The following is a 27,659-nucleotide window of genomic DNA, read 5'->3' on the forward strand; positions in this document are numbered from 1 at the left end:
AATAGCTCGGGACTCGGGCTCCGCTCCCCGGGAGGCCGGCGCGGGGCCGCTGGGACTGGGGGCGTAGGCGCCGCCGGGGGCCCGCAGCGAGCCCTCGGCCCCGGCCGGAGCTTCAGTTCAGCTCGGCGCTCCCGGGGTCATTGTTGGCCGGGACTGAGGGAGCGGGAGCCGGGGGAGGAGCTGGGGAGGCGGCTGCGGCGGCGGCGGCGGCGGCGGCGGGAGCCAGAGGGGGAGCCAGAGAGCGAGCGAGCGAAGGAGGGAGGTAGCGAGTGAGCGAGTGAGCGAGGGAGGGAGGAGGTAGGGAGACAGGGAGGGTGGGAGGGAGGAGGAAAAATAAAGAGGAGAGAGCGGAGCAGGGCTGAACAATAGAGACAGGCAGACGGGCGAGCAGGAGAGCCAGCTGCCGCTGCTGGGGGACAGCGGGCGCCCAGGCAGCCCGCACCCCGGCCCCGGGCCCCGGCCCCAGCCAGACAGCAGGCGGCCAGCGCCCTGGGGAAGGGGTACCATGGGGGAGCTGGTGGCAGGCACCCCCAGCCCGCCGCGCGCCTCCGCCTGAGGGAGGCTTAGCGTCCTCTGCCCCAGCCCCGCCGCCCAACGCCCGCCCTCGAAGCCCCGCGGCCGCCAGCTCTGCGGCCGCGGCAGCTGCGCCCCGCGCCCTCCGCCCACCGGGCGCCGAGCAGCCCTCGGCCCCAGGCTTCTTCGGCCCCCGGCTGCCCGCGGACGCCCTCCCACAGTCATGAACCCCCCTGAGGGAGCAGCGGAGGAAGGAGGAGCAGCAGACTCGGACGTGGACGCCTTTTTCCGGACAGGTAAGCTGGGCAGGGCGCGGGGGGCCAGGGCTGAAGGCTGCTGCCTCGGACGCGGCGTCTCGGACAAGTTTGGGGAAGGAGGGCTGTTGCTGCCGCGTGCGTGTTGGGGGGCAGTGCCCCCTCGGCGTCGGGGCTGGAGTTGCCGAGATTCTGGTTGTTATGGCAGTGCTGGGTGCGTCTGGGGAGGCCGTGGGGGCTGGGAACTCCGCGCCCCTCCGCCTTCACCCCAGTTGCGGGAGTCTGTGTTGGGGAGGTGGGAGGCGGTCCCCTCGGACCGCCTTCTCCCAGAGCGCGGGGATGGGCGGTGTTGGCTCACTTTGCAGCGCGCCGCTCCGGCTACCGGCGTCCCGGCCCCTCCCTTGGCTCCCCCTCCCCCGTGCCTGTCAGCGGGGCTCCCGGCGGCCGCCCTGGGTCGGCACCCCTCCTCGCCGCCGGGGGCCCGGGGCCCTGATGTGCACAGAGGGGCGGCGGGGACCCGGAGCCGCGCCGGCTGCAGACTGACAGGAGCGGGGCGGAAGACATCGGTCTCGCCTGGTGCGTGTGGGGAGCTGGTCCCTCTGACTTGAGAGGCAGACCCAGCTGGGAGGGCGGTGGGCGCCTCGGACCTCCCCCTTGTCCTCCTCTTCAGTTCTGGGAACGGAGGAGCTATTCATAAGAATTACTCATTCCTGGAAGTGTGAGTTAGCGTCCCTCTCATACACACCCACTAAGTCTCTGCTTGCTGTGAGGTGTAGAGCCCTGAGATGTCTTTCTAGCTCTTTGCGCCCCTGCCATCGTCCAAGTCCCGGGTCCATTGCTCCTCCTGCTCCCTGGCTACACAGTCCCTCCCTAGAACCGGCACTGACCACCCTTATCTTCCACCACCTGTGGCCCTGTTTCTCTGATGGCCAGGGATTCCCCGTCTCCCTGTACCTGTGGCTTCCACCAGCTTCTGTGTGTAGCTCCCCATCTCCCCACATGTCTGAAACGGTTTTGTCTGGAATCTTTGTCCCAAGGAGTCCAGTAAGTTACCGGGGCCCCATGAATCTGCTCTCCCTTGTGGAAAGTTGGATTAGAGGACATGAACTGGTGGGGGTCAGGGGTCAGGTTAGCTCTGGAGGGTCTCTGCACATCCATCTGTTTCCTAACCCTGTTACCTTGCCCTGGAGGTCATCTCTAGGGAAGGGGGTGGGGTGCTTTGCGGGGGAGACTTGTGGCTTTGGAAGTCAAGACTTGATTGGCTCATATGTTCATTCTCTAGTTGATGTGCAGAGGAAAAAACTGGAGGACAGGAGCTGGTGCCAGGGTCTGGGGAAATCAGAGGGAGCCCCTGTCATTCTATTCTGCTTCCCAGGTCTAAGCCTTCTTTCCTTTTCTTTCTTCCTCCTTCCTTCCCTCCTTCCTCTTCCGAGACATGGATTCTATTTTCTTTCTTCTCTCTCTCTCTCTCATACACACACAGCCCAGCACCCAAAAGCATGGATTCTAAAGAGGTGGAATCTAGGGAAAAGGTGGTTCTGGGGGCTAAGTGATATTCAGAAATACTCATTATGAGGCAGAGGAGGGGAGATATGGGAATTCATAACTGGGACTAGAAACAAATTGACCAGTCAATCAAAAACCCAGCTGACCCCCCTTGCCTCCCAACTGGGGCAAAAGTCTGCATTTTCTTAGCTCTGAGGGAAAAATCTTGAAGTGTGAGCCTTCTCACCTTCCCTTTCTGGACTCCACTTTTACCTTTTGGTGCCCACTCCTCTTTCCCCTTTCCTATCATCCAAACACTAGGTCCTGTTCATTTTCTGTTCCAGGCACCTGTAGCAGAGCTCAGTTCCTGGAGGCTTGCTTATTTCTGATAATAAATTCACACAGTGTTAATGGCCAATAATAGTCCAATGTGTTACTTTTCCCAGGGCCTTTCAAAACACAACGTGTGGCACACATTATCTAACCCTGGCTCAAATCACAGAATAAATAGCAGACTGGGGTCAGTCTCCTGTGGGATTCCTATGTTGGGGATATTCTCCCTCCTCCTTGGGCAGCCCAGTAGCTGAGCTAAGTCTGATGTGCACTTAGTATCAGAGAAAGGTTAAGTCATTGGTGCGTGAGGCTGGAAATGACTGATGACCTGTAACATGTTGCAAGAGGGGGTAGGTCAAGGACTACATCCACCCTGTGTGGCGTCTATGCTTGGCTCACTGACTGTCACCACACTTCTGGTCTCTAGCCTAGGCTCTTGCTGGGGATTCTTCTTCTTCTTTTTATTTTTATTTTTTGTTGTTAATTTTTATTTTACGTTCAGGGGTACATGTGTGGGTTATATAGATGAACTGTGTGTCACAGGGGTTTCGTATACAGATTATTTCATCACCTTGGTAATAAGCATAGTACCTGATAGGTATTTTTTCTGATTTTCTCTGTCCTCCCACCCTCCACCCTCAAGTAGGCTCCTGTGTTTGTTATTCCTCTCTTTGTGTCCATATGTTTTCATTGTTTAACTCTCACTTATAAGTGAGAACATGAAGTATTTGGTTTTCTGTTCCTGCGTTAGTTTGCTTAAGATAACAGCCCCCACCTCCATCCATGTTGCTGCAAAGGGCATGATCTTATTCTTTATGGCTGCATAGTATTCCATGATGTACATGTACCACATTTTCTTTATCTAGTCTGCCATTGATGGGCATTTAGGTTGATTCCATGTCTTTGCTATTGTGAACAGTGCTGCAATGAACATATGCATATGCGTTGGTGGAGATTCTTAAGCTTAGAAAAGCCATGTTTCTAAACCTTCTCCCTTCTGATTCCCCATCTCTGTGGAATATAGCACTATACCCGATAGGCTGGATAGATTATAAATGTATTCTGTTGAATAACTGAGAAAGCTTCAAACAAATTTTCAAAGTCCCTAGCACCAGGGTTACCCCTTTCTTTCTGATGGAAAATTTTGTATGCACAAGGACCAAACTGGAAATTGCTTTGTCAAAATTCTGGCATACTGTGCTTCTAATTAGGCATGTTTCAAATTATTCTGTCATTTTGGTTCCTTGTTTGTCCTCTTCTGATCATTTTGGTGTTTCAATCCCTTGACCAATTGGTTAAGCTAGATTCCCTAAATCTCACTTCCCTGTGTGCACATGGACACAGACACCCCACCCTACCCAGCCTACTATTCTAGATTGGTAGACTCCAGATTGTCTTCTTGGGAATTCTCTGTTCCAAGCCTGAGAAAGTGTGTTACAATAATTTTATTGATCATAGTTATGAGGCAGAGGAGGGGAGGTATGGGAACTGATAACTGGGACCAGAAACTAATTGACCAGCCAATCAAAAAGAACTTTTCAATTATCCCTAGAGGCTTCTGCTGTCCAGGGTGCTGTGGAACACAAAAGAAATATTCGAAGTGGTCTCTGTCCTCAAAGAACTTTTGAAGAAGATTGACATTTACTGTTCAGTTAGAGATTAATTGCTAAGCGTTGTGGTGCTATAAGTTAAAAAGTTGGCAGAACTACAGAGGAGGTGGAACTTAGGGTGGTCCTTGAAGGATGAATGAAGAATGGGCAGTGGCACATGGGAGTTTGGGCATTGAAGAGCCTGGGCTGACATATAGGAAGATGTAGGTTAGTGAGGAATGGGAAACAGGATTGGAGAAGTGGGGCAGGGTCAAATAGTGAGAGTCTTGAAAGCACAAGAGTGGAGATTGGATTTGGTTCTGGGGCAGTAGGGAGTCATTATGGATTCTTGAACAATGACACATCATGAAAAATGTGGGGTTTGGAAAGGTTAATCTGGGATAATATGATTGAATAAGTGGAGAAGAGAAGGGTAGAATCTAGGGAGATGCAAAAGTGATCTGGAGGTGAGGGGGAGGAGCTTTGGTCTGGGTTGGTGGCAGAAAGGATGGGGAGTCAGGGATGCCATTGAGACACATTTTTAGAGGTATAAATGTGGGGACTTGTTGATAATCTAGTGATGGGGGAGAGGAAAATGAAGCCCATGAGGAAAATGAAGTAGCTGGGTTGAGGAGCCTAGAGGACTGACAGTGTCTGACTGATGGACAGGTGTGGGCTGGTTGAAGACAGGACCTGGTTTTGCAGGGCAGATAATGTTGTTAGCTTTGGACATGAAGCATGGGGGGCGACTCAGGGAAATCCAGATGGAGTTGTTTTGTCAGCAGTTGGAAATGTGGGACTCAAGACAGGAGCATGGGCTGGAGGCTAGGGCTGTTGATGTTGATTTGGAAGGTTGGATGCAGCTGAAGCTTTGTGAATGCATCTGCTGTCAGAGGGAAGGAGTAGAGGAAGAAAGGGAAGGGTGAAAGTTAGATTTTGGGGTAGAAATTCTTATTGCAGAAGTGGCAGCCGAGGAGACTTGATCCTGGAGACCCCAGGGAGTCAGTGTGGGCTCTGATGTGATGACAGGCTGCAGACAGGTTGAGCAGGAGGAGTGCTGGGGCATGATGAAAGAAAGACCCTGTGCACTCCAGGAGCACAGGATTAGAAGAGGTGTTCAGAGGAGGGATTTGGGGTGGTGAGTGGGAATCAGCTACTTGCAGAGTTTATCAGTGAAAGGAAAAAGAGGTGTGTGCTTAGCCAGAAGGGACGTTAGTATCCAGAAAAGGAATTTTTGTTTTTTGTTAGAGTCACAGCAGGTTTGGAGGTGGCAGGGAGAGAATGTGTGGAGAGGAAAAATTGAGGAGGCTAGAACGAGTGTAGAGTTTGATACCTGAAGAAATGAGATAAGAATAGGTTCCCTAACAAAAGTAAGAGCTTAGCTTTGGTAAGCAGCAGAGAAACCTTTTTCTTTAAGGTGCAAAGGAAAAAAAAGTAAGAAGATAAATGAAAAGAGTGATGTGGAGATATTTTCTACCTCTGTCCTTCTGTTGAGCATTGGTTCTGTGAATCTAGACATTTTCAACTGAAGTGTTTGTGCTTACTTGGGCTTCAGCCAATCTCAGACTCAACTCTGTATATCTTTCCAACTCCCCAAACTAGCTCTTCCTCTTGACTTTCTTAATTCTATAAGTGACACCTTCACTCTCCCAGTCATGATATTTAAAACCTTGGTATTGTCTGTGAGGAATCTCTTTCCTCCAACAAACCCAGTTGAATTATCTTTCATAGTTAGCCCTTGCTGCTCATTCACAGGGCATGGCCCCAGGCCAGGCCCCATGTGCCCCCATGGACTCCTTTCCTGGCCCTCATTCTCATCCCTTGGAAGCTGATCACTTAGCCCCACTCCAAATTGGACCTGCAGACACATTAAACTTCCTAAAGCACTACTTTCATCACACCACTGCTTGGTGCTTGAACCTTCAGTAACCCCCTAGTGCCTTCAGGGTCAAGTGTCGGCCTCACAGCTCAACTCCAGCCAGGCTGCTCTCCACATACTGCCCAAGGGCTCCTGCATTCACAGTCTCCTTGGATCAACCACCCCGGCACCCTCCAAATCCAACACAGTCTTTAAGACTTGATCCCTGCCTTCTTCTGGGAGCTTTCACAGCTCACGATGACAGCCCTTTGAATTACTCACTGTCTGTACTCATTTTCTCACTTCATTAGTATTGTATTGTTATTTAGCCTTTCCATACATGAAGGCTTGTCTCCCCCATTGAAGTTACTTGTTCTTTGGAGGTAAGAAGAAGGATCTTTTTAAAAGCTTGTGATTAATCAAAAAACACCTCCTCACAATATAAATCAAACATGGCAAAATATAAGCAGCTATTGAATCTAAGTGATGGTTTGTTTATATTCACTGTATGATTTCTTAAACTTTTTTCTTAAATAATAACCCCATCACATCTAGGCAGGGAACCTTAAACTGTTGTCATGTCCAGATCATATAGAAGGGAGATTTGGGAATAACAATCTATGTTTGTATGCAATTCCTTGAGTAAATATCACCGCCCAGTCTGTACATTGCCAGGTACCTAAAAAGGGAGGAGTCTCTTACTTCCTGAGCTTTCTTTTGCAGCAAAGGAAAACATCTTTTTTTTTTTTTAAGTTATGCTTGATGCTCCAGAGTGTAAACACGATGCTTAATTTAATGCTTATTGTCCCTTCTTGATCTCCTCCACTTTCACCCATTATGAACTGGGCTTTTGGTCACATCATTTTTCAGGAGCCTTTAGGGGAGTATTGGGAAGACTTTGTGGTTCTGGAGAGGGAATGTTGTTAATATTTCTAATGCTATATTTTTATAGGCTATTTCTACTATTAATATATTTTAGAACATATCAGTGACATCCAGGTCCACCTCTGTAAGATTTGGCAAGCTTTGCTTCATCCTTGTGCCACAAATCACCAATAACTTTATTACTGGTACATACTGTCCAGTCATATTTGATAATCCCTTGAGGGATGAAAGGAGGTTTTAGAATAAACTGAAGCTACAGAAAGAAATTAGCTGAGAAGTAAGAAAATCTTCCTGACTATAAATAAAATCAATAAAACACTATAACGGGTGAACTAGAGGTTCTTCTTAGATGTTGGAAATGAACACTTTTTACTTTTCAAAGTTTTCTCTGGTTCTGGTATTTGATAGTTTACTGCTGGAGGTGGTCAGTATGGTATAGCCCAGTGGTTCTCAACAAGGGCAATTCTCCCCTCCCACCCCCCATCATAGAACATTTAGCAATGCCTGGAGACATTTTTTTGGTGTCATAACTTAGGGAGGGTTTGCTACTGGCATCTAGTGGGTAGAGGTCAAGGGTGCTGCTAAGCATCTTACAATGCACAGGACAACACATAATTATCCAGCTCCGAAATGTCAGTAATGCTGAGATGGAGAAACCCTGGTATAGCCGGAGGATGACAGGCTTTGGATGGAATAGGTTCAGCACTAACTAGGGATAGGATCTTGCATTAATTATTTAATGTCTCTCATCCTCATCTTCTGCAAAATGGGACTGATAAAGCTTGTTTCACAGGTTGAGAGTATTAAGTAGGAAAAAACATGTATGGAGCATCTAGTGGTCTCTGACACACTAGAAGCACAAGAAATCCTAGTTATCCCTGTTGTTCCTGCTGTTTTAATTATTAATCGAATGTGATGGACAGAGGCTGAAGGTCTCTTGAAGGCATGCTGGGCAGGACTTTTGACATGAGATGCAAGAGGGTGCCAGAGAGGCAACATGATGCAGTGCAGGGATCCTGTGTGTGGCATCAGAAGGCTAGGTTTTGGGCCTTGGCTCTCTTTCATTCATTCATTTAATCATTTGTTTGAAAAATATTTATCAAGTGTTTACTATAGTCATGTACCACGCATGCTATGGGAGTATATAAAGCCATTAAAAAAAGAATGTAGAACAGGAATGGAAGTGGAAATAAATATACCCCCTCTGGGAGCACTTGGATATAAGGGGTTAAAAGGGGAGGGAAAAGTCTATGAAGGAGGCTGAGAAGGTCAGACAATAGAGCAGGAGGTAAACACTCCATTTTGCTCTCTACTTACATGAATAACTTGGACAAATGACTTTAACATCTGTGTAAGATGAGGATAATAGCCCCCCTGCCCCAACCCTTCCCTTATAGAGCTGCTGAGAGACTCAAATAAGATACTGTATCTGAAAAGTTGTACAATACTATCCAAATATATGTAGATCTTTCCAAATTGAACATTCTATTACTCTTAAGTGCCTCTTCTGACAAGTATTATCTGATTTAATCTGATTTCCATGGGACCTTTCCAGTCCAGGAAGAGATGCAGTTCTTCTCATTTTGGTTTCCCAAGGGGACTGGATGGGGCACCCTTTTACAGCAGGTCAGGGGACCCCTGTTTTCTCCTCCTCTGCATAAGTAGAAGAATGCCAGTCCCTGTCTGGGTCGTGGGGCACGTGGCTTGATCCATGTGGAGAAGGTCCTTGCTTCTTACTTCTGCTGAATCTCAGGTGTGCACAGAGAATCAGGCCCTTCCTGCCTTTTCTCTGTCTGCAGAGGAAAGTTCAGAGTCCTCCTGCCACTCCTTTGTGTATGAATGACTGGCAGCGAAAATAACTAGGAAATGACTGACAGCCACAGAGCTGTTGGATCGATAGAGCTGCTTGAAATTGTGTCTGCCTAGGAGCGAGGGAACAGAAAGAATCAAATGGGTGGACAGAGGAATTAATTCAGGGAGGTAAAGAAGAAACTGTAGGAGAATTAGCTTTGTCTCCTCCCCATCTGCCCTATGACATTATTAGAAGGGAGCTGGACACTAGCTAGGGAACATGGATGCAACAGATAAACAAATGTAAGAGTGAAAAGTGGCAGACGCTCTGTACACTTAAGGGAGTGGCTACTTCTCCTTGATCTGGGACATAGGATGGGTATGGTTTGGACAGGCAAGACAGAAAGTGTTGTGATCCCAGGTTAAAACAGCATTGAAAGGAGGTGTGAATATTCATAGCATATTTAGGGGCAGTAAGTGGTCCAGTTTATGTGACTCAGTGGCTGGTGGAGGATCAATGGGAGATGAGACTCAGGAGGTGGCAACCAGGTTGATTAGTTGATTCCTTTATCAAATATTTACTAGGCTCCTAGATCATGAAGGCATTGAATGGAAGGGCAATGAATTTGGTCTTTCAGCAGTTGGCTTTGGGAAGCCACTAAAAATGACATGATCAGAAAGATAAATCTGGCAGCCCTGTGGAGGGTCCATTGGAGTAGGGGAGGGACTGTTGGTTGGGGATGGGTTAGAAGATCACTGTGATAGGCTAGGAGGGTCTGAACTTGAGAAGCAGCAGCAGAAATGGAGACGAGGGGATGGATATGAGTTACTTTGGGAAGTGGAGTCTATAGGGCCTGGCATCTTGGATGTCAATGTGTCAAGAAAGAGATAGGAACCCAAGATTACTCCAAAGTTTAGAGTTTGAGTGACTGGGAGAACAGAGATACGCTTAATGAAAGTCAGGAGCTGCTAAGAGGAGGAGCAGCTGTGGGGAGGCAGGGGAAGACGGGGGATTTGGAGAATTTGCTTTGGGACATGTTGCATTTCAGGTGTCAGTGAAATAGCTAAGGGAGGTGTGGATTCAGTAGGTGGATAACGAAGGGAGTCTGGAGCTTTGGAAGGAGGCCAGATCTGGAAATATAGATTTGGGAGCTATCTGAAAGAAGTTGTGGCTGGAGCTATCAAAATAGATGATATAATAAATGAAAAGCATACACAGAATTAAGGGCAGAGTACCAAAGACAGAATTGTAGATACAGGGGTATCTACAGTTGGGCTGTAGGAGAACAGATGCAGAAGGGCTGGAGGAGAACTAGGAGAGAGCAATACTTGGGAAACACAGGTGATAAACAGGGTTTAATGCTGCAGAGAAGTTGAGGGAGATGGGAACTGAGCAAATACCATTGGTTCTGGAGACTAGGAATCATTGGTAATCTTTGAAATAACAGTTTCAATTGTGTATGGGAGGTGGAATTCAAATTCCAAGGGGAATGAGGAGTGAGCGCATGGGGAGGAAGTGGTGGGAGTGCATATAGATGGCTCTTTGGAAAGGTTTGACTGTGAAGGGAAGATTAAAAATAGCAAGGTAGTTGGAGATGGGGAGCAGAGTTGAGGGGAGGTTTTTTTTAGGAGGGAAGATATGTGAATACCTAGGGATAGGGTAGAGGGAGAAGGCAGGCATGAGGAAGAGACTTAATATTTAGAAAAGACAGAAGTAATAGATTGAGGAAGGTCCTGGATGAGCCTGGAGGGGTGGATCTCAAGTTCAGCTTTGGGCCAGAGGAGGATGCTTCTTTCTTGGACTCTGGAGGGAAGGCAGACCTCAGTGAAGTAGCTGGCTGGGAAGGACCAATGGGCACAATGTTCCAGATTGACAGCTCCAGGAGAGAGAGCATCATCTGGCTGGAAGACTCAGAGACTAGTGGTGCCATGCTTGGGGAGGGTAGTACAAGCTGAGGCAGCTGTGAAATGGGTGGGCTGAGCTGTTGTGGCCCTAGAAGGCTCTTGGGCAGAGAAGCTAAGAAGCGAGGCTGGGAGATCTAAAGTTAGCAATCCGTTTAAAAGTGCTGGTGGCTTTCTTTTGCAAGCCGAGGTGGGACTGCTGTAGGCTGTAGTGGGGTCTGCAGAATTGCCTCCTACAGAGTATGAGTCAGAAAGGCAAGTGGGGAAAGAAGTAAGTGAGGAGAGGAGAGAGGGAGGGAAACTCAGGCAAGATGGTATCTGGGCAGCCTTCTGAGGAGGGGTCAATGTCTGGCCATCAAGGTACTGTATCAGTGATGGGATTTGCTCATGAATTTCCAGTTTCCATAGTGTCTCTAGAAGTCCTAGAAGAAAGGGGAAGCAGGCTAGGGCTCATGAATGAGCCCCTTGCTCATTCTTCTCCATGAAGTTGAATCCTTCACACAAAAGAGAAGATGCCATACTCTCTTTCTTGGCCCCAAACACTCCTTCCACCCCTTGTTTCAGGGGCTGACCCAAGATGAAAAGCCCCATTTCATCAAAGGCTCCTCAGTGGTCTCACACGACCCTCCAGAGGGCTGGGGAGTAGGAATCTGGCTGTTGCTGCCACCAAAGGGTGGATTGTGGGGCACCAGGCTTATCTTCCCTAGAACACAAGAAGGTGGGAGTTTCCTAAAGTGTAGACCAGTTCCAGAATCATAGAATCTTAGAACAGGAACTTACCAGCTTTGTGACTTTGTGCAAGTTATAACCACTCCAAGCTTTAGTTTATAAATCTGTAAGATGGGTAAAAAATCCTTGCCTTTCAGTGGGCACCTGTAATCCCAGCTACTCAGGAGGCTGAGGCAGAAGAATCACTTGAACCCAGGAGGTGGATGTTGCAGTGAGCCAAGATCGCGCCACCACATTCCAGGCTGGGCAACAGAGTGAGACTCTGTCTCCAAAAAAAAAAAAAAAAAAAAAAAAAATTGCTCATGTTAATAGATATATTCTGATAGTTATATTCATATTGTGAATACTAATGTAAATAGGATATTACTAGTAATGTGGTATTATATATTACTAGTATGACATATTATATGTACGACATATTATGATTATGTTACCAGTTAGATGAATCCCTTTATTTTCAAAATCATGAACACTGATTCCTTCCTTCCTTCCTTCCTTCTTTCCCTCCCTCCCTCCCTCCCTCCCTCCCTCCTTCCTTCCTTCCTTCCTTCCTTCCTTCCTTCCTTCCTTCTCTTCCTTCTCTTCCTTCTCTTCCTTCTCTTCATTCATTTGGTAACAGTATGGAGATAGGGTTATGATTTTTAAACTTGCAGTTACAATTATTCCAAGGCATGACAGGCAGGGACTAGGGATGAGGCTAAAATCTCCATCTTTTATACTCTTACCCAGCCCAGGGACAATGGGCATCTATGGGGTGGGGGCACAATATTGAGTTGGCAGCTGGACAGTGGGCCTAGAAGGGGACCCGGGAGACTGGCAGATGGTTAATTGGATGTGACAAAAAAGGGCTAGGAGGAGGGGTCTGGGCTCCTGGGGGATTCTTGTCTCTGACTACTTACTGTCCTGAAATGAGGTAGTGGGGAAAGAGAGGAGTGGCTCTAGGAACAATTGGGGAAAAGATTGGCAGGACTCCGTGTCAGGGTGTGGCAGTGGAAGGACAGAACATTATAGGGAGTAATGTCACAGCTTTAAGTCAGAGGGAAGGTGCAAGATTTTAAGCCTCTTCTGTGTACACCAGTGGTTTGGCACATAACATGCTCAGATACTTGGAAGTAAAGAGACACTTAACCAAAGATTGTAACAGTACAGTTTTCTAGTCATTCTTCATGATCCCAACCACTGAGTTTTGACAGCTAAGTATCATTCCTTTTCATGGGAATTGGAGAAAGAACTAATCAATTTTAGCGTAGTACTGGATTTCAGTGAGCAGATCTCTTCATTTATTCTTACACTCATTTATCGAAGTGTCAGACACCAGCTGTACACCTACTAAGTGCCAGGCACTGGGGGTACACAGACAAGTTATAAATAATCTTTCCCGAAAGTAGGTTAACAGCCTAATGGGGGGGTTGCCTGATACATAAACAGGTGATCGCAGTGTAGTATAAGTTCAGTAAAGAGGAATGCACACTAATGTATAGAGGAAGGATTAAGAACCTCACCCGGATGGGCGAGGGGAAGATTCATTGAAGAGAGAGTGCTTGGGCTGAAATGGATGAAAAGGTAGTGCAAACAAGAATAATGAGCATAGACCACTATTCAAGAAGCTTGGTAATAAAAGTAAGGAGAAAAATAAGATGGTAATCAAAAGGACATTTTGGGGGTACTGATATTGCTCTGCTTCTAGACCATAGGTATGTTTCTTTTGTGAAATCTTAATGAGCTGTAAACTTATATGTGCAGTTTTATGCATGTATATTATTCTTAATTCAAAAATTTTAAAAGGTTATCAGGTCCAGTGATTTTTTCTTTCAGATCAAGGAAAAACTTTGAATGTTTGAAAAAGTCATAGGAAGAGACAATGGTAGAGACTCAAAGTATTAGAAGGTGGTATATGTGTTAGTGGGGTACCAGGGTGGGTACCAGCTTCCCCAAAGTTAGGAAAGAATGAGATTTCTGGGCAAAGAGGTTATCTCTGGAATGGATGGTCACCTTTTCTTCTATGGCTATGAGGAAAGACCAGGTGTTTTTCAGGTCAGATGCTGGAGCTCTTATTAAGCTAACCTCAGTCATCTTAGTGAATGGGAGCCAAGGTCATCTGCAAGCACTGGGAGATGCTGTGAGCCTGGGAAGAGAGGAGATGGATTGGATCCATTCTCTGGAGAGTGAGTGGGAATTGCATAAAAGAATGATCTGTTCAGTTGATTTCAGAATGGGCTGGGTATGTCTGGTTCTGACTCTTGCTCAGCCCTGGAGACTCTGGAGCGGGGATAAAAACAGTGTTTTTGGCTGGTGATTTGGACGAGATGTCTAGGGTGAGGATGAGGTGTGCACTTCACTTGTTTGGATACTATTCTCTTCCCCAAACTTTATGGAACATCAATGGCTTTAAGGCCTTTTGGAGGCCCTACTTTGGAAAATGTTTATGTCTGGTTTCTCCAAGTAGGTTGTACACACACTTTGCTTTGGACTTGTCTGTATTCTTGTCAATGCCCAGGTTAGTGCCTTGCAAATAATACTTGCTCCATTAGTATTTGTTGACCCATTTTTTTTTCAAAAAAGCTACTTATTGGTGTCTAGGCTACTTGGGAGTCTTATAATGAAACACTGTGCTAAGGAAATGTATCTTTTTTTGGTCGACAGGCAATTCTGCTTTAAACAAAAGACCTATGAAGTCAACGTTGTGAAATACAGCTGTTGTGTGGATTAATTAGAGGGGACTCCTTTTATCACTTGCTTATAAATATTCACATATTTCACAGGCACTGGAAAAATAAATATTCACTCTTCTTTTAGAAAGATCCAAGTAGGAAAGTTCAAACGTGCAAATGGATCAACTAATTAATATTTAGTGAGTGTCTGCCATGTGCCTAGTATTATGCCAGATACTAAGAGGGCTAATGAAAATGGCTATCACATGATCTTTGTCCCTGAAAAGTTTATAGTCTTGTTGAATTAGGAAAATAATGGCTAATTAGAGAACAATCAGAAAGGGAGTTTTAGTCATTCATTGACTCATTTAATATGTATTTATTGTCTATAAGCTAAGTGATAATTTAAATAAGTGGTAAAATAAGGTTTTATTTAGAGAGACTCAATTTTAGGTATACCTTCATAGAACACTTTTTTTTTTTTGAGATGGAGTCTCGCTCTGTTGCCCAGGCTGGAGTGCAGTGGCGCGATCTCTGTTCACTGCAAGCTCTGCCCCCTGGGTTCATGCCATTCTCCTGCCCCAGCCTCCCAAGTAGCTGCGACTACAGGCGCCCGCCACCACGCCTGGCTAATTTTTTTTTTTTTGTATTTTTAGTAGAGACAGGGTTTCACAGTGTTCACCAGGATGGTCTCGATTTCCTGACCTCATGATCCGCCTGCCTTGGCCTCCCGAAGTGCTGGGATTACAGGCATGAGCCACGGCGCCTGGCCAGAACACTTTTTATATTGAAGTTTTTAAAAATATAAAGCATTATTTTAATGCTGGCTAACTGTAGGCCATTTGAAAAATGTGATGAAATATAAAGGATAGAAAAGCCACTGTAATTCTATCACCCAGAGAGAACCCGTTTGCTGATATGAGGTATTTCCTTCTCGTCCTTTTTCCTATGTGGATTCACTCCCTTGATCCATGGTTTGTTTTTCGATTATTGAATTAAGATGAAAAACAAATGAAGGGGGTAGACTTTTTCCAAAATGAGGTCATTTTTTCCAACTAACTTTAAGGTATGATACATTCCTATACATATGTCTATTGAACAAAGTAAGACATTTATAAGCCAATTGACCTTTATATGGGGCAATATAGGAAGACAGAGGATCCATTCATTGTTTGGAGGGGTAAAGGTATTGACACTTGTAAAAATATTTACACGAAACAAAAGTATAAGATATATGGTCAAAGTGAATACTCTTTCTCTCTCTTACTCCCTTATGTTTAGATAAATTCAACATATACATGCATGCACCTGTTGCATATACATCTTTATACAAATGGATAGCTTTTTTTCATTTAACAAAAAGAGGATCATGTTATACCTGTTATTCTGCAACTTGTTTTTATCATTTTATAATCATGGACATTTTTCTATGTCAGTACCTATAGCTTTACCTCTTTTTTTTTTTTTGAGACAGAGTCTTGCTCTGTCACCCAGGCCGGAGTGCAGTGGTGCGATCTCGGCTCACTGCAAGCTCCGCCTCCCGGGTTCACACCATTCTCCTGCCTCAGCCTCCCGAGTAGCTGGGACTACAGGCGCCCGCCACCTCGCCCAGCTAATTTTTTTGTATTTTTAATAGAGACGGGGTTTCACCATGTTAGCCAGATGGTCTCGATCTCCTGACCTCGTGATCCGCCCGCCTTGGCCTCCCAATCCTGCTGGGATTACAGGCGTGAGCCACCGCACCCGGCCACCTCATTTGTTTTAACAGTTGTGTTACATTCTATTGTGAGGATGTGTTACTTTATTAAACCATTCTCCTAATGATAGACATTTATAACCCAGATTTTCTGTGGACGGGTGTTTGTTCTGGGACATTATTTGGTCCAAAGAGTAGCAAGAAAGGCCATTCATTTTTTTGATCTTGTTCAAAGGTGACTGTAGGACAACTGTAGGTTTGGGCTGTTTTCTCTGCCTTTATCCTCAGGAGAGAGGAAGAACAACCAGTCCCTGTTCTCTGAAGGATAACTTTTTGTGTAATGTTTAAGGACACTTTTGTTAGTGACATTTAAATAAATGGTAGAGGCCATTCTTGACCTGTTTTTCAGTGTGCCTTAGGAGCCAGATTTGCAGTCTCAATTAGCCAAAAAAGCCGCATCTGTTCTTGAGCTTGAATGTAAGTTAATTCCAATACCACAGTTAGCTATGGCAGCACTTTAGATTGTGTATGCAAAAGCCATAGCCTGCTGTTGGCTAGGAGACTCCAAGGATGTCATTCGGGAGACCTTGGTTTCTAATTCTACCCACCACTAAATAGCTCTGTGACTTGGCCAAACCCGGTAATATGCCTGTTTTTACAGATGGGATCTCTCTTTCCTCATTCAAAGAAAGAGGTAAACATACTTGCCCTGCCATACCTCATAGGAATAGTATGAGATAAAGTGAGATGATAGAAAATGCTTTGGAAAAACAAAATGCTGACTAAATGAAAAGGGATTTTGTCAGCTGCTTCTCTGGGGTCTCCTTCGGTTTTGAGTGTGGTTGAAAGCTGAGCTGGGGGACTCAGATGGGAGTGACAGCCTGTACTGCACTTGAGGACTGTACATTTTTTCATGTCTGGTAGGAAATTGGCAGCACTAGAAATGGAGTGAAACTTTTCATGACATGTTCCATTTGCTTTTGGAAAAGAGACATGTGTATGAGAGTGGAAGAATAGCTCATCTAACTGCCCAGAATGGCTGAGGTTTTCTTTCTGGTGGGTAATAGTGTAGTTCAGTTGCACACTTACTTCTTATTACCCAGATGTGCAAAGAAACTGTAGCTTTTCAAATTTTCTGAAGTGGAGCCAGTCTTTCTGATAAGCCCCCACCCCTGTTTTGCTAGTTTATAATATATTATTCTTTTTTCTGGATTAATCTCTTTTGGATGACTATTTCATTTAGGTAAATTGCTCAGTTGCTCAGATTTTTCTCATGTTCCTCCACTTCTCTTCAGAGTGGGGTCTGGGTGCATAGAGGTGTTTACATGAACTTGTGGTAGTGATGGGAGCAAAGGAAGAAGGGTACTTGGAGCCAAGGCAAGATAGCTAGATCCCACTGGTCTTTGCTTCATGGAGGCAGGGCTGGTCTGATGACCTCTCTTGTTTTTTGGAATATTGTGCTAATACCCAGGACTAAAATTTATGTCCTACTTTTTGCCTATGTGGTCAAAGACCCTACATATGGCAGCCTCTTAGTCCTGACTCCAGGCCTTTGCCCAGTCACTGAATGAGTACCATCAGCAGGGAACAAAGAAGCATATGGATCCCAGCTTGCTCAGCACCAAGTGTGAGAAGACAGAACCTCTGCACTTGGCTCCCTAACTAGACATTCACCTTGGCCAGTGCTGTGTTTTCATCTGTTCACCACCATCCTCTCCCCTCCACACCACAATTGGTGAAAAGGTAGGCATTTTTCTAGAGGCCTTCAACACCTCAGGAGTAGCCTTAGGGTTCTCAGGTGCCATCATAACCATTAGGGTATTTCCAAAGCTGTTCCCTGAACTCTGGTTGAGCCTTAAGGTGGGAGTATATATAGTGGAGCCTGAGACCCTGGTATCCGATCTAGACTGAATTTTTCCCGTGTTCCCCAGATGCCCAAGGAAAAGGGCTTTCCCTCTTTCCTTATGGCAGGGATCTCCCCTATGTCATATCCTTAGTACTGTCTATCTCTGGTTTAAAGAAAACCTTAATGGTCAAGTCCACCCAGGCTGTATCTTAATATGTTAGTGGGAGCTTGAGAATTCAAGCTGCATACTAAAAAAATCCTATTTTGGTTGTCAACAGCTGAACATTGACGCTTTCTCTTTGCCTGCTGCTATAACTATCCTAAACTTCTTTGAGGCAAATAGATGCTTCTGGCAGAGTAAGGAGGAGGTTAAATATATATAAAGACATGCAAAAGAGGAAAGTACATTATATTTTAAAAAGTATTACCCTAGTTAAAACAATAATTTGGGGGGAAGAAAGGTTTAGAAATGAGGCTCCCGAGATTGCCTTCATCGGGATTCCATGTATATACATGTATATGCTTATGTGCATGTAAACATACAAGGGTGTGATGTTGTTGATTCTTCCAGCAAGCATGTAGTGAGCACTTGTTACAGATCATGTACAGAGGGGCATATGACACAGTCTCTGTCTTCAAGGAGCTCGTGGTTTTAGGAGAATGATGGAGTGAAGATGGATTACATTATAGAGCTGCATGGCTGAATTCTGCTTTCTGAGAGGTTGGTGTTTTGGTCTGATAAATATGACTAATGGTTGAGCTAGGGGCCTTTAGTGGGTCTGGTTTCTCCTTACCTTGCTAGGATCTGCTTTCCAAGTCTCTTCAACTTTCAACAGTGATGAGTTCTAGTCACTTTTGCTTTTCTCAAATAAAGTGAATTCCTTTAACATCAGTCTGGGTTTTCATGAACATATGTTTTATAGCAAGGATGTGGTAAATAAGACCAATTTTAGTCAGTAATAAATCAATGGAAAAAATGAAGCCCAAATTAGATTTTTTGTTCTTCTGCTTCTGTGGTGGTGGAGTTGTTTGGTTGTTGCTGTTTTTATCCAAAATTCTTTCACCTCTTTTGATGTGGAAAACTTTTGTGTTTTATACACTATACTCAATCCAGGGCCATGGAGTTCAAACAGCGCTAGGGGCTGTGAGCAGTATTTCTACTTTGGTGAAACTGGGAACTCTGTCCCCTGTGAAAGGAGGAGAAATTGGTTGCCTGGCAAGTCAAGCTGGGCGGGGCAAGCACTGAGCAAAAATAACACAACAGGTAAGTGGCAGAGTCAGATGGTTGGGTTCAAGTGGAAAGAGCAGTGGGCTGGGTTTCGGAAGAACAGTTGTTACTGCCGAGCTTGGGCAAGTGTGTCCCTCTCTGAGGCTTAAGAGAGAGTTGAGCTAGAAGGTCTCTAATGCGTCTTCCATCTACAATATTATGAACTGAATGGATAGCAGGTGGGGGGACAGGGAAGCCCAGGGGCATAGGAACCAAGTGGTAAGTGGTTTCAGGACCTTTATGCCTGGTTCTCTGGAGACTTTACCCTTTTGAGATCTTTCATCTCTGCAGCTCAAGACTGCTTGGTCAGTCCTCCTGATGCCAGAACTCAGAGGTGACCCAGCATCCTTATATGGTGAACAGGGGCACTAGCCCCCTTGGGGAGGATCATCCTGACAGTCAGCAAATGAGTGGCTTCAAACAATTTTGGTTCTCAGCATCTTTTCAAACAACCATGTTTCTGGGGTTTCTGGGCCTGTGTTAAAAAGCCTACACTTCCTCAGCCTTTTCTTTTGGATTCCAAGTCTGTGTGCCTAAACATCCTAGATAATGCCTTCATCAGGGACCGCCTTTCTTCTGGCTCTTCCAAGGTACAGGGAGGACTAACTTATTCATCTTCCTGTCATCCCATGTCCTTGAACCTTTCTTCTCTTGCATCAGATAGAGAAGATGGTAAAAAGCAGTCCAGAATCTTCTTTTCTTAGTGTATGTGCAAACCCAGCCCAACTCCAGCATCTGAAAAGGAGAAACAGGGTAAATTGCCATCTTGGCTCTCTTACATTTCCTTCCATGCAGAACTCTCCTTTCTTCCACATTTTCTAGAGCTTTAGAGAACTTACATTTTGGTAGAGGGAAACATACTAGATTTCTAAAAAGTACACTAAAGCATTCCAGTTATATGATAAGACTATAGTAGTGGATAGCAGGGCCATAAATGAGGAATGAAGTCTATGTTGGTGGATATGGTGGTTGTCATAGAGTAGGAGATGATTGAATGGCATTTGGAAGAGGAATTCATTATCCATAGTGACAACTGGGGAGAGGCATTCCTAGCAGAGGAAGAAAGGTGAGCAAAGGGAGAGAGTTGTGTAAACATCATGGAGAATTAGAGGATTGTAGGGAGAGAGGGACTGGAGAGACGTGTGAGGTCTTGGATTTTCTCAGGAGTTGGATTTTATATTCTAGGATTTGGATTATATTTTTAAAGATATGGGGTCTCACTGTGTCACACAGGCTGGAGTGCAGCGGCACAATAGTTGCTCACTATAGCCTCGACCTCTTGGGCTCAAGGGATCCTTGCACCTCAGCCTCCTGAGTAGCTGGGACTCCAGGCATATGCCCAACTCTGGATTTGGATTTTATTTTGTAAGCACTAGAGAGTTATAGAAGACTTTAAGAATTGAAGTGATGGAATAAAAACAATCTAATTTAGAAGGGATAATATGGCATTGGAAGGACAAAATTGGAGATAGGAATTCTAGATAGGAAACTACTGAAATATAGTTGATGATACAAGAAATTTAATGGTGGGGTATCTGCAGGATTTAATGTCTAGTTGATGTTGGGATTGAAGGAGAGGTGAAGTCTCAGACAATCTCCAGGTTTTGGCTTAGGTTGTGGGTGAAGACTGATGGTGCTTTCACCAAGCCTGACATCATAGGAATCACACAGGAGTATAGGAACACTTCACATGCTACTATAGCTTTCTACTGTAAAAGGGTTTAGCACTGCTCCATTCTTCAAACTCTACATATTTTGAATACAAAACGTTAAAAAAAAAACCCAGAGTGACTGACGGTTGGACAATTATATACTCAGACAACTTTTCCCACAAGTGGGGCAAGTCTGCATGCTCACCTGTGCATATATGTGCTGTGTGCATGCACATGATGTTGCTCATGCTTTGGATATGAATGTGTGTGCTCCTTTGATCATGTTGGGTTCTTGACACAATGTCATTTTTCAGCATTAAAATTCCCATCACCTAGCAGAAGTGTTCCCTTTAAGATCCATTTCCGCTTGGCTTGTTGTGCATAAACATTCCATTGGGATTGATTGCTTGTGTCAAATTAATTTTTTCCCTTCCCAGGAACAGTGTCTGCCATGTGCAAAATGGGGGGAAATCCCCAGGCCTCTAGCCAAATGCAAAGCTCAGATATAGGGGTAAAGTCAGGCTTGGGTCAAGAATTGTTCTAGATAAGCCACAGAGCCTGCACCTGGATACTTATGCTAACCTTTCCAATATGCTTTGTGACTGTTTCTAGGCAACAGGAAAACCCTAGGCTGGGTAGAGATGGCTGCATATGAGAGGCTTGGGTTTTTTCAGCATCAGCTGCAGTACCACATCCTCCTCTATATCTTCCTTTTGCTGCTTTGTTTAAAAGGCTGCAGAGGCTGGGTGTTGTGGCTCCCACCTATAATCCCAGTACTTTGGGAGGCCAAGGTGGGAGGATCACTTGAGCCCGGGAGTTCAAGACCAACATGGGCAACATAGCAAGACCCCGTCACTTAAAAATAAACATAAAAATAAAAATAAAATAAAATGTTGCAGAAGCCTCTGGAGGCAAATGGAGAACATGCTAAATACCCTCCTTCCCTACCTGGCTGCTATGCAAACTTCACAGAACTCTGGGGTAGTTTTTCCTCCAGTTCCAGTCCTGACATTTCCCTGAAGCTATGGCAGACCCTCAGAATGTACCTGTAAGGCCTTTCCCTAACAGGTAGCCCCTATCTTCATGGTGCTCAGTTAGCCAGCCTTACCACATTTTGCCTGACTCCAGACACCAGACCAGGGACCTTCAAACTGCCTTTCCTAAATTGGAAACTTTGGCCAACTGATCTGTACAACAGGGTAGTCTAGACTATATTGTCCACTGATGAACTAATTTGTATCTCGGCAGTAGGAGCTTTGTGAGTTGTATGATACAGTCTTGCTGAGAATGGTTATATATTCTTTTCCTGAAACCTGGATTTCTGGAAGTCCTAATTAACATCTGTTAAATTTAAGTTTAACTTTGTGGTTGTGATTATCAGTAGTTCCAACCAAAGGATCTCTAGGAGTTTATCATCTATAATCTAGCTGAATACAGCCTTTAAATTAGTGGAGTTTATAGCAAATAGCTTACTCAGCCATTAACCATCAGGACCCTTGAACTTTAAGAAGAAAGTGGGTGAATTCCTCATCTCAGAGGGTAAAATGCTAAACTTCTGTGTCTGGTGTAACAGTTACTTTTGGGGGAAGGGGGTTTGGATTCCATTTGCCAAAAGCTTTTACATAAATTGATAACAGAAATGATTTTTAGCATTTGCCAACAGATTTTGTAATGCATCACTTTTAGCAGAGGGCATGCATAGGACTTGGTTATACAATTTAATTTTTTGTCATTCCCATAGAATCTGATTGTAATGTCTGGTTTTTGAGCCAGGGCAACTGACTGCTGGAGGGATGCAGGGTTCATAGAAGTCTGCCAACTGTTAGAGAGAATGTTTCCTCTTCCCCACTCCTGATGCCACTAAACATGTCTCTTGAATCCAAAAGGAGGTCATCTAATTTCTTCTCTCTACCCTGGCCTAGTTTCTAAGCTCTTACAGCTATTCACTCTATTCTATCTAGTTTGTTTTGAAGTATTTATTCAACTTGTTATGCATAGAAGTCATTCTCTGAGACATATTTTCAGACCACCTTAATTACTCTATCTAGCATGATTCTGGGCATTGAATAGGCCTGTTTGTGATTTCCCCCTTAGATTTTGGGTTTTCCTATGAGAAAGACCACGGCAGCTCTCCAGTGGAGGACCTCTCTGACAGACTCATGGGCTGAGTGTGTGATCACGATCACATGCTACTTTAGGTTTCCTGGAGGCCCTAGAGCCGTAGAACTCCAGATTTGATGGGATCTGACTACAGAGATGGCACTATAAAATCCCATCCAAAATCTCTTTAGTACAGAGGATGAGGGCAATCACTTTACATCTCTTGTAATCACTCTAGTGGGTGCCATTTTTTTCCCCCATGCCAAGTCTTTTCCATTCCTGTGCACTGATTCTGCACCCAGGTACCCACCTTATTCATTCCTTCCAGGACCCTCAGTACTGAAGCTTTGTTCTCTGGGAGTTTTCCATTTCTGGGCTGTTGGATTTAATGTGACCTTCCTATATGTCAGGTTGAATGGTGAGAGCCTTGTGAATTCCTGGAGAGCCTTTGTGCAGATTAAGAACAAAGGAGGCAATTTATCTCTTCAAGCGTCAGGACTTTTAACCCTATGTTCTTTAACCTCCCTTTCAGGGTTGTTTAACTTTTTGCCAGCCCCTTGCCTTGCAGGTCTTGTGTATGCTGTAGTTGAGGGGGCATTTTACAGGATTGCTCAGCTTTTGAAAGGAAATTTGTTTGTGTTTATTTTTTTTTTGAGGGAGGAGAGGAATCTCCCAAAATTTGATCAGTGGAAGTCTGTCCTTTGGATGTCAGTGGAGACCTCGAGTCGTCTGGCTGCCTTGTGCAGTTCTATGTCTGTAGCGTGGTGCAAAGGGGTATGTCCCCAGCCTGGAGAGGGGATTCCTGTATGCTGCTGTCAGCTATTATGCACTGGTTTCCTTTCTGATTCTGGGAAGGCCACTGTACCTCTCTGGGCCTGAGTTTCTTCACTGTAAAGTGAAAGTGCTGAAATGGATGATCACTGAGGTTCCTTTAATCTCTTGAAAGTCTATGGGGTCTCTGATAATTTAGGAGAAAGTCTTCCTTTGCTTATCTCAACTCTGGGAAAATGCATGTTATAATGGTTGTCTTATGCCTGGGAGTCCCTGTTCTCAGACATGACACACAAAACGTACAATAACCTGCCACTGGCTGGTATCTGTCCCTAGCTATTAGAAATCCAGCCGCAACAAACCTCCAGCCTTGCCAGTCTCTGGATGACTTTACAAGCTAAGTTCTGAGGCAACTACAGTATCCTTAGTTTATTTTTTATAGGACCCACCAAATATTTATGGGCTTCCCAGGAAAGTTCAGTCAACAATTTTAGGGTAGCTATAATCTACGTGTAACAACTACTCTTCAACATGATTTGTTTCCTCTCTTAGTCTATAAAGAGGATTTTTTGAAAGGAGAAAAGTTTTGTTTGAATTTTCTCAGAAACTCCAAGTTCTTTAAATTGGATATTTGGCAAATCTTTTTCCCCAGAGTTATCCATGTTGGCTGGCCCTGCCAGATCTTTTTCCTCTCTCTTAGAGGGAGTTTTAACTGCCATTGATTTATCCCTTACCACATTTGGCTTTGTGAAGAGCTGGTGGGGAGGACGATCTGCAGACTGCTTCTTCCTCTGGAGATTAAGCCTTCAGGACCATATCCTGTACTTTTTCTTAGTGCCTCCCACCATACCGCCCCCTCTTTTGCCACTCTGTCTTCAGGTATGAGTACATTATTCTGGAAGCTGGGCAGAGAGTGAGGAACTGGGATTGAGGGAACAGAAGCAAGTTTTAAAGGTCAAGAAATTCTCATAGTTTATAGAATGATCAAGAGTCAGAACCAGAGGGGGAAGCCTGGCCAGAGTCAGCAAGGGGCCAGGGATCAGGAAAGTAGATAAAGGCCAAGAAGATGAAATGGTGAAAGCTCAATCATGGAAGGCAGTATACGATGCATTCAGCATCCAGGGCATCTGCAGAAGCAGAAGGAGCAGGAAGAGAGAGGGGAAGCAGATGTGAGTTTAACTGCAGCAGTCCTTATTGATTGAGGAATCTCTTTGCTTTGGCCCTGCCTGCACTTGTGCGGGTGCCAAACTCCCAAGCAGAAGGAGCCTGGGCCTGGGTGGTGGAGCCCAGTGAGAGGACCTGGCCGAGGCACAGTTGTTGATGTCATCAGCTGCTGCCTCCCTACTTCTCTCTGGAACAAGTCATCCTGTGAGGCTCTGTATTTGTGCTGCTCAAGGACCCTCTGTCCTTTCCATCGGTGAGACTGCAAGTATCCAGGTTTATTCCCTAAGCCTGGGGTTTCAACTTGAGGGGTCAAACTATCTGGATACATTAAGAAAATGAGACTGGGCAACTGTATTAGTTCCTTTTCATGCTGCTGATAAAGACATACCCAAGACTGGGCAATTTGCAAAAGAGGTTTATAATGGATTTACAGTTCCACAATTATGGCAGAAGGCAAGGAGGAGCAAGTCACCTCTTACATGGATGGCAACAGGCATAGAGAGCTTGTGCAGAAAAACTCCCATTTTAAAAATAATCAGATCTCGTGAGACTCATTCGCTATTATGAGAACAGCCCAGGAAAGACCTGCCCCCATAATTCAGTCTCCTCCCACTGAGTTCCTCCCACGACAGGTGGGAAATGTGGGAGTTACAATTCAAGATGAGATTTGGGTGGGGACACAGACAAACCATATCAGCATCCAAATTCCCCATAGAATATTATCCTTTAGCTTGATGGTCTTTAGATATGTAATTTCCCCACTTCAGTTCATGATAACAGAGCTGCCTGTATATCTTTCTCTGTGTCTTTAGCTGATGCCCTATCTTTGTGTTCTTGAGTCCTTGGGATGAGTTCACTCATTTTGTTGGGTGGGCCAAAGGGTCTTTCTGGCCACAAGCAGAACAGGTTGTGAACTAAAGATACCCATTTATCTTTGTGCTTTTATTCAGTAACCAAGAGGGGCCCTTCCTGCTTTTTGACCCAACTCTCCTCCAATTACCTTTTTCTTCTTTCTCAAGCTTGAAAGTTTTGAATCTACATATCTGTCTATGGTGCCTGAGAGCACTAGCCTTATCTGTGGCTTGGCTCAGCATGGCAGGCTTCAGCCTTGACCTGCAATTGGATTTTTCTGGGAATTTCTTACTAGAATTGATCCAGCCCAATTAAATCAGTAAGCTTCCCTGTAGTATCTGTCTTTTCACCCTTCACTCATAGATTTAACATCTCTTTTAACCTTTTCCAAATTGGACCATTCATCCTCCAGGCTGAAGATGAAAGAGTCTAGATTTATTTTATATATTCTTATATATTTTTTAAAAAACTATATTATTTCTATACTGTAAGCATTCAGGTTAAAGTTTGAATCTTGAAAGTAGCTTCTTTAAACATAATTGTGACAAATATCACTCTGTGTTGATTGTTAGTTTACACTTGGCTGAGACCAGCTCTAATTCCATTGGGTATGTGCTCCTTGTAATCCTCTTCCTTGTCCCTTCCTTCCTGAGACTCTCATTATAGAAGAAAAAAAAGGAATTGTGTAGTGTGGAGGTCCTTTAACTTTCTCAGTTCACGGTACCTTAACATCTCAGTAAGTTTTCTGTGGCACCCTTACGTGAAACAGAATACTTAGTAGATCTGTTGATTAAGTAGTTAGATCCAAACAACTTAATGAGTACTAATGTTCTAACAATCCAGTAGCCATTTGAAAAAAAAGATGCATATAAATTAAAAGTATTTTTTTCTTATTTATTTTTTGACAAAAATTGTATGTATTTATGGTATACAACATGATGTTTTGAAATTGTGGAATGGCTAAATTATACTAATTAACATGTTCAGGACCTCAAATACTTATCTTTTTTTTTTTGTGGTGAGAACACTTAAAATCTACTCTCTTAGCAATTTCCAACTATACAATACATTGTTATTAACTATAGTCACCATGTTATACAATAGATTTCTTGAATGTATTCCTCCTGGCTAACTTAAATTTTGTATTCTTTGACCAACATTTCCTCCTCAATCTCCCCAAGAAAAGTACTTTTATTTCATTTTTAACAAACCACAGTTACTTACTAATGAGATGTGTGTGCCTGTTGGGCACTGCACAGCTTCTCAGAGGCTGGACTCAAATTGGATATTGCTCCCCTTATTTCCTGTTCTCCATTGATTTTTTGTGCTGTGCTTGCTTTTTATCATAGAAATTGCCTCAAATCCAGTTTTGCAAAGATATGACGTCATTTAAAGGAATGGAGTGTGGTTTAAGGTTGAAACTGAGAGCTACTTTTTGCTAGTAGCTTATGCAATATCTGACAGATGCCAAGCATTGATGTGTTTCCCTCAAAAATTTAAAAATTCACATAGCCCCTATGAATTTTCTATGGTGGCCCATGGTATCTTGGTGCATAGTTTGGGAACCATGGGGATGGTGGAATAAATGTTGGAAAATCTTTTCCAGGAGCAATTTTGGTGCTTTTTATCCCCTCAGCCTGGTTGCCATTCTCTAGGTTGCCAGACTTCTCCTGAGAATCTCTTAGCTTCCAAGTGGCCTTGATTCTCAAGGGACTCTTTCTCTCCATTCTCCACTGGCTTCGCTGACCATTTTTGAGGCTGACTGGTATTTATTAGAGTCTGTATCAGGGAGTCCTTTCTGAGAAAGGGTTAGGTCTTGGTCCACCAAACATAAAATGAGCGGGAGGTGAATGCAGCACCAAGTAGAGCATTTGGGGTGGGGGCCAGATGCTCCTGGTCAGCATCAGCTCTATAATTTGCTGGGCCCAGGTCAAAACAGAAATGTGAAGCTTCATGTTCAAAAATAGCAAAGAAAAGTACTATTGTAGGTGTTAATATATAAAATGCTTTCCTTTCTTTCACTATCTCTCTCTTGATCTATCATGGTGTTTTCTATTTTTTATTTAATGTTGTGCTGCCTTAGCACAAGCCTCTTAGGGGCCAGTGCAAACCTCACAGGTGTCTGGCTCTCTTCTTACCTTGTGATTTGGTGCACATGGCCTACTGGCTGCTGGGTTCCCGCTTCCCCCAGCTGCAGGACTGAGCCCTGGCCATGAGCAGAGAAATTGTTCCAGGTATCTCTCTTTCCATGGACTTGCTGCTTCAACTTAGAGGAGGCAACCTCCAAGGATACTGCAAGCACAGGGAAGTGCTAGCTACCT

General features: G+C 44.6%; 1 protein-coding gene across 19 annotated transcripts in view; it reads left to right on the forward strand.

The window, feature by feature from the left end:
- Positions 1 to 364: 364 nt before the first annotated feature.
- The window catches only part of KALRN (kalirin RhoGEF kinase), a 690,517-nt gene continuing 663,222 nt past the window's right edge, over positions 365 to 27,659 (forward strand). For 7 of the 19 annotated variants that reach the window (XM_024355619.3, XM_016941781.4, XM_016941789.4 and 4 more), the window contains exon 1: positions 656 to 809. In XM_024355619.3, coding sequence (XP_024211387.1) covers positions 737 to 809 — 73 coding nt within the window. In that variant the 5' untranslated portion in view covers positions 656 to 736. Of the gene's footprint in view, positions 810 to 27,659 lie in introns of all 19 variants that reach the window. The other 12 variants (XM_016941791.4, XM_054682232.2, XM_024355620.3 and 9 more) reach the window with 6 other exon arrangements.

The sequence above is a fragment of the Pan troglodytes genome, chromosome 2, assembly GCF_028858775.2.
Source record: "Pan troglodytes isolate AG18354 chromosome 2, NHGRI_mPanTro3-v2.0_pri, whole genome shotgun sequence".
NCBI classification, from domain to species: Eukaryota; Metazoa; Chordata; class Mammalia; order Primates; family Hominidae; genus Pan; species Pan troglodytes.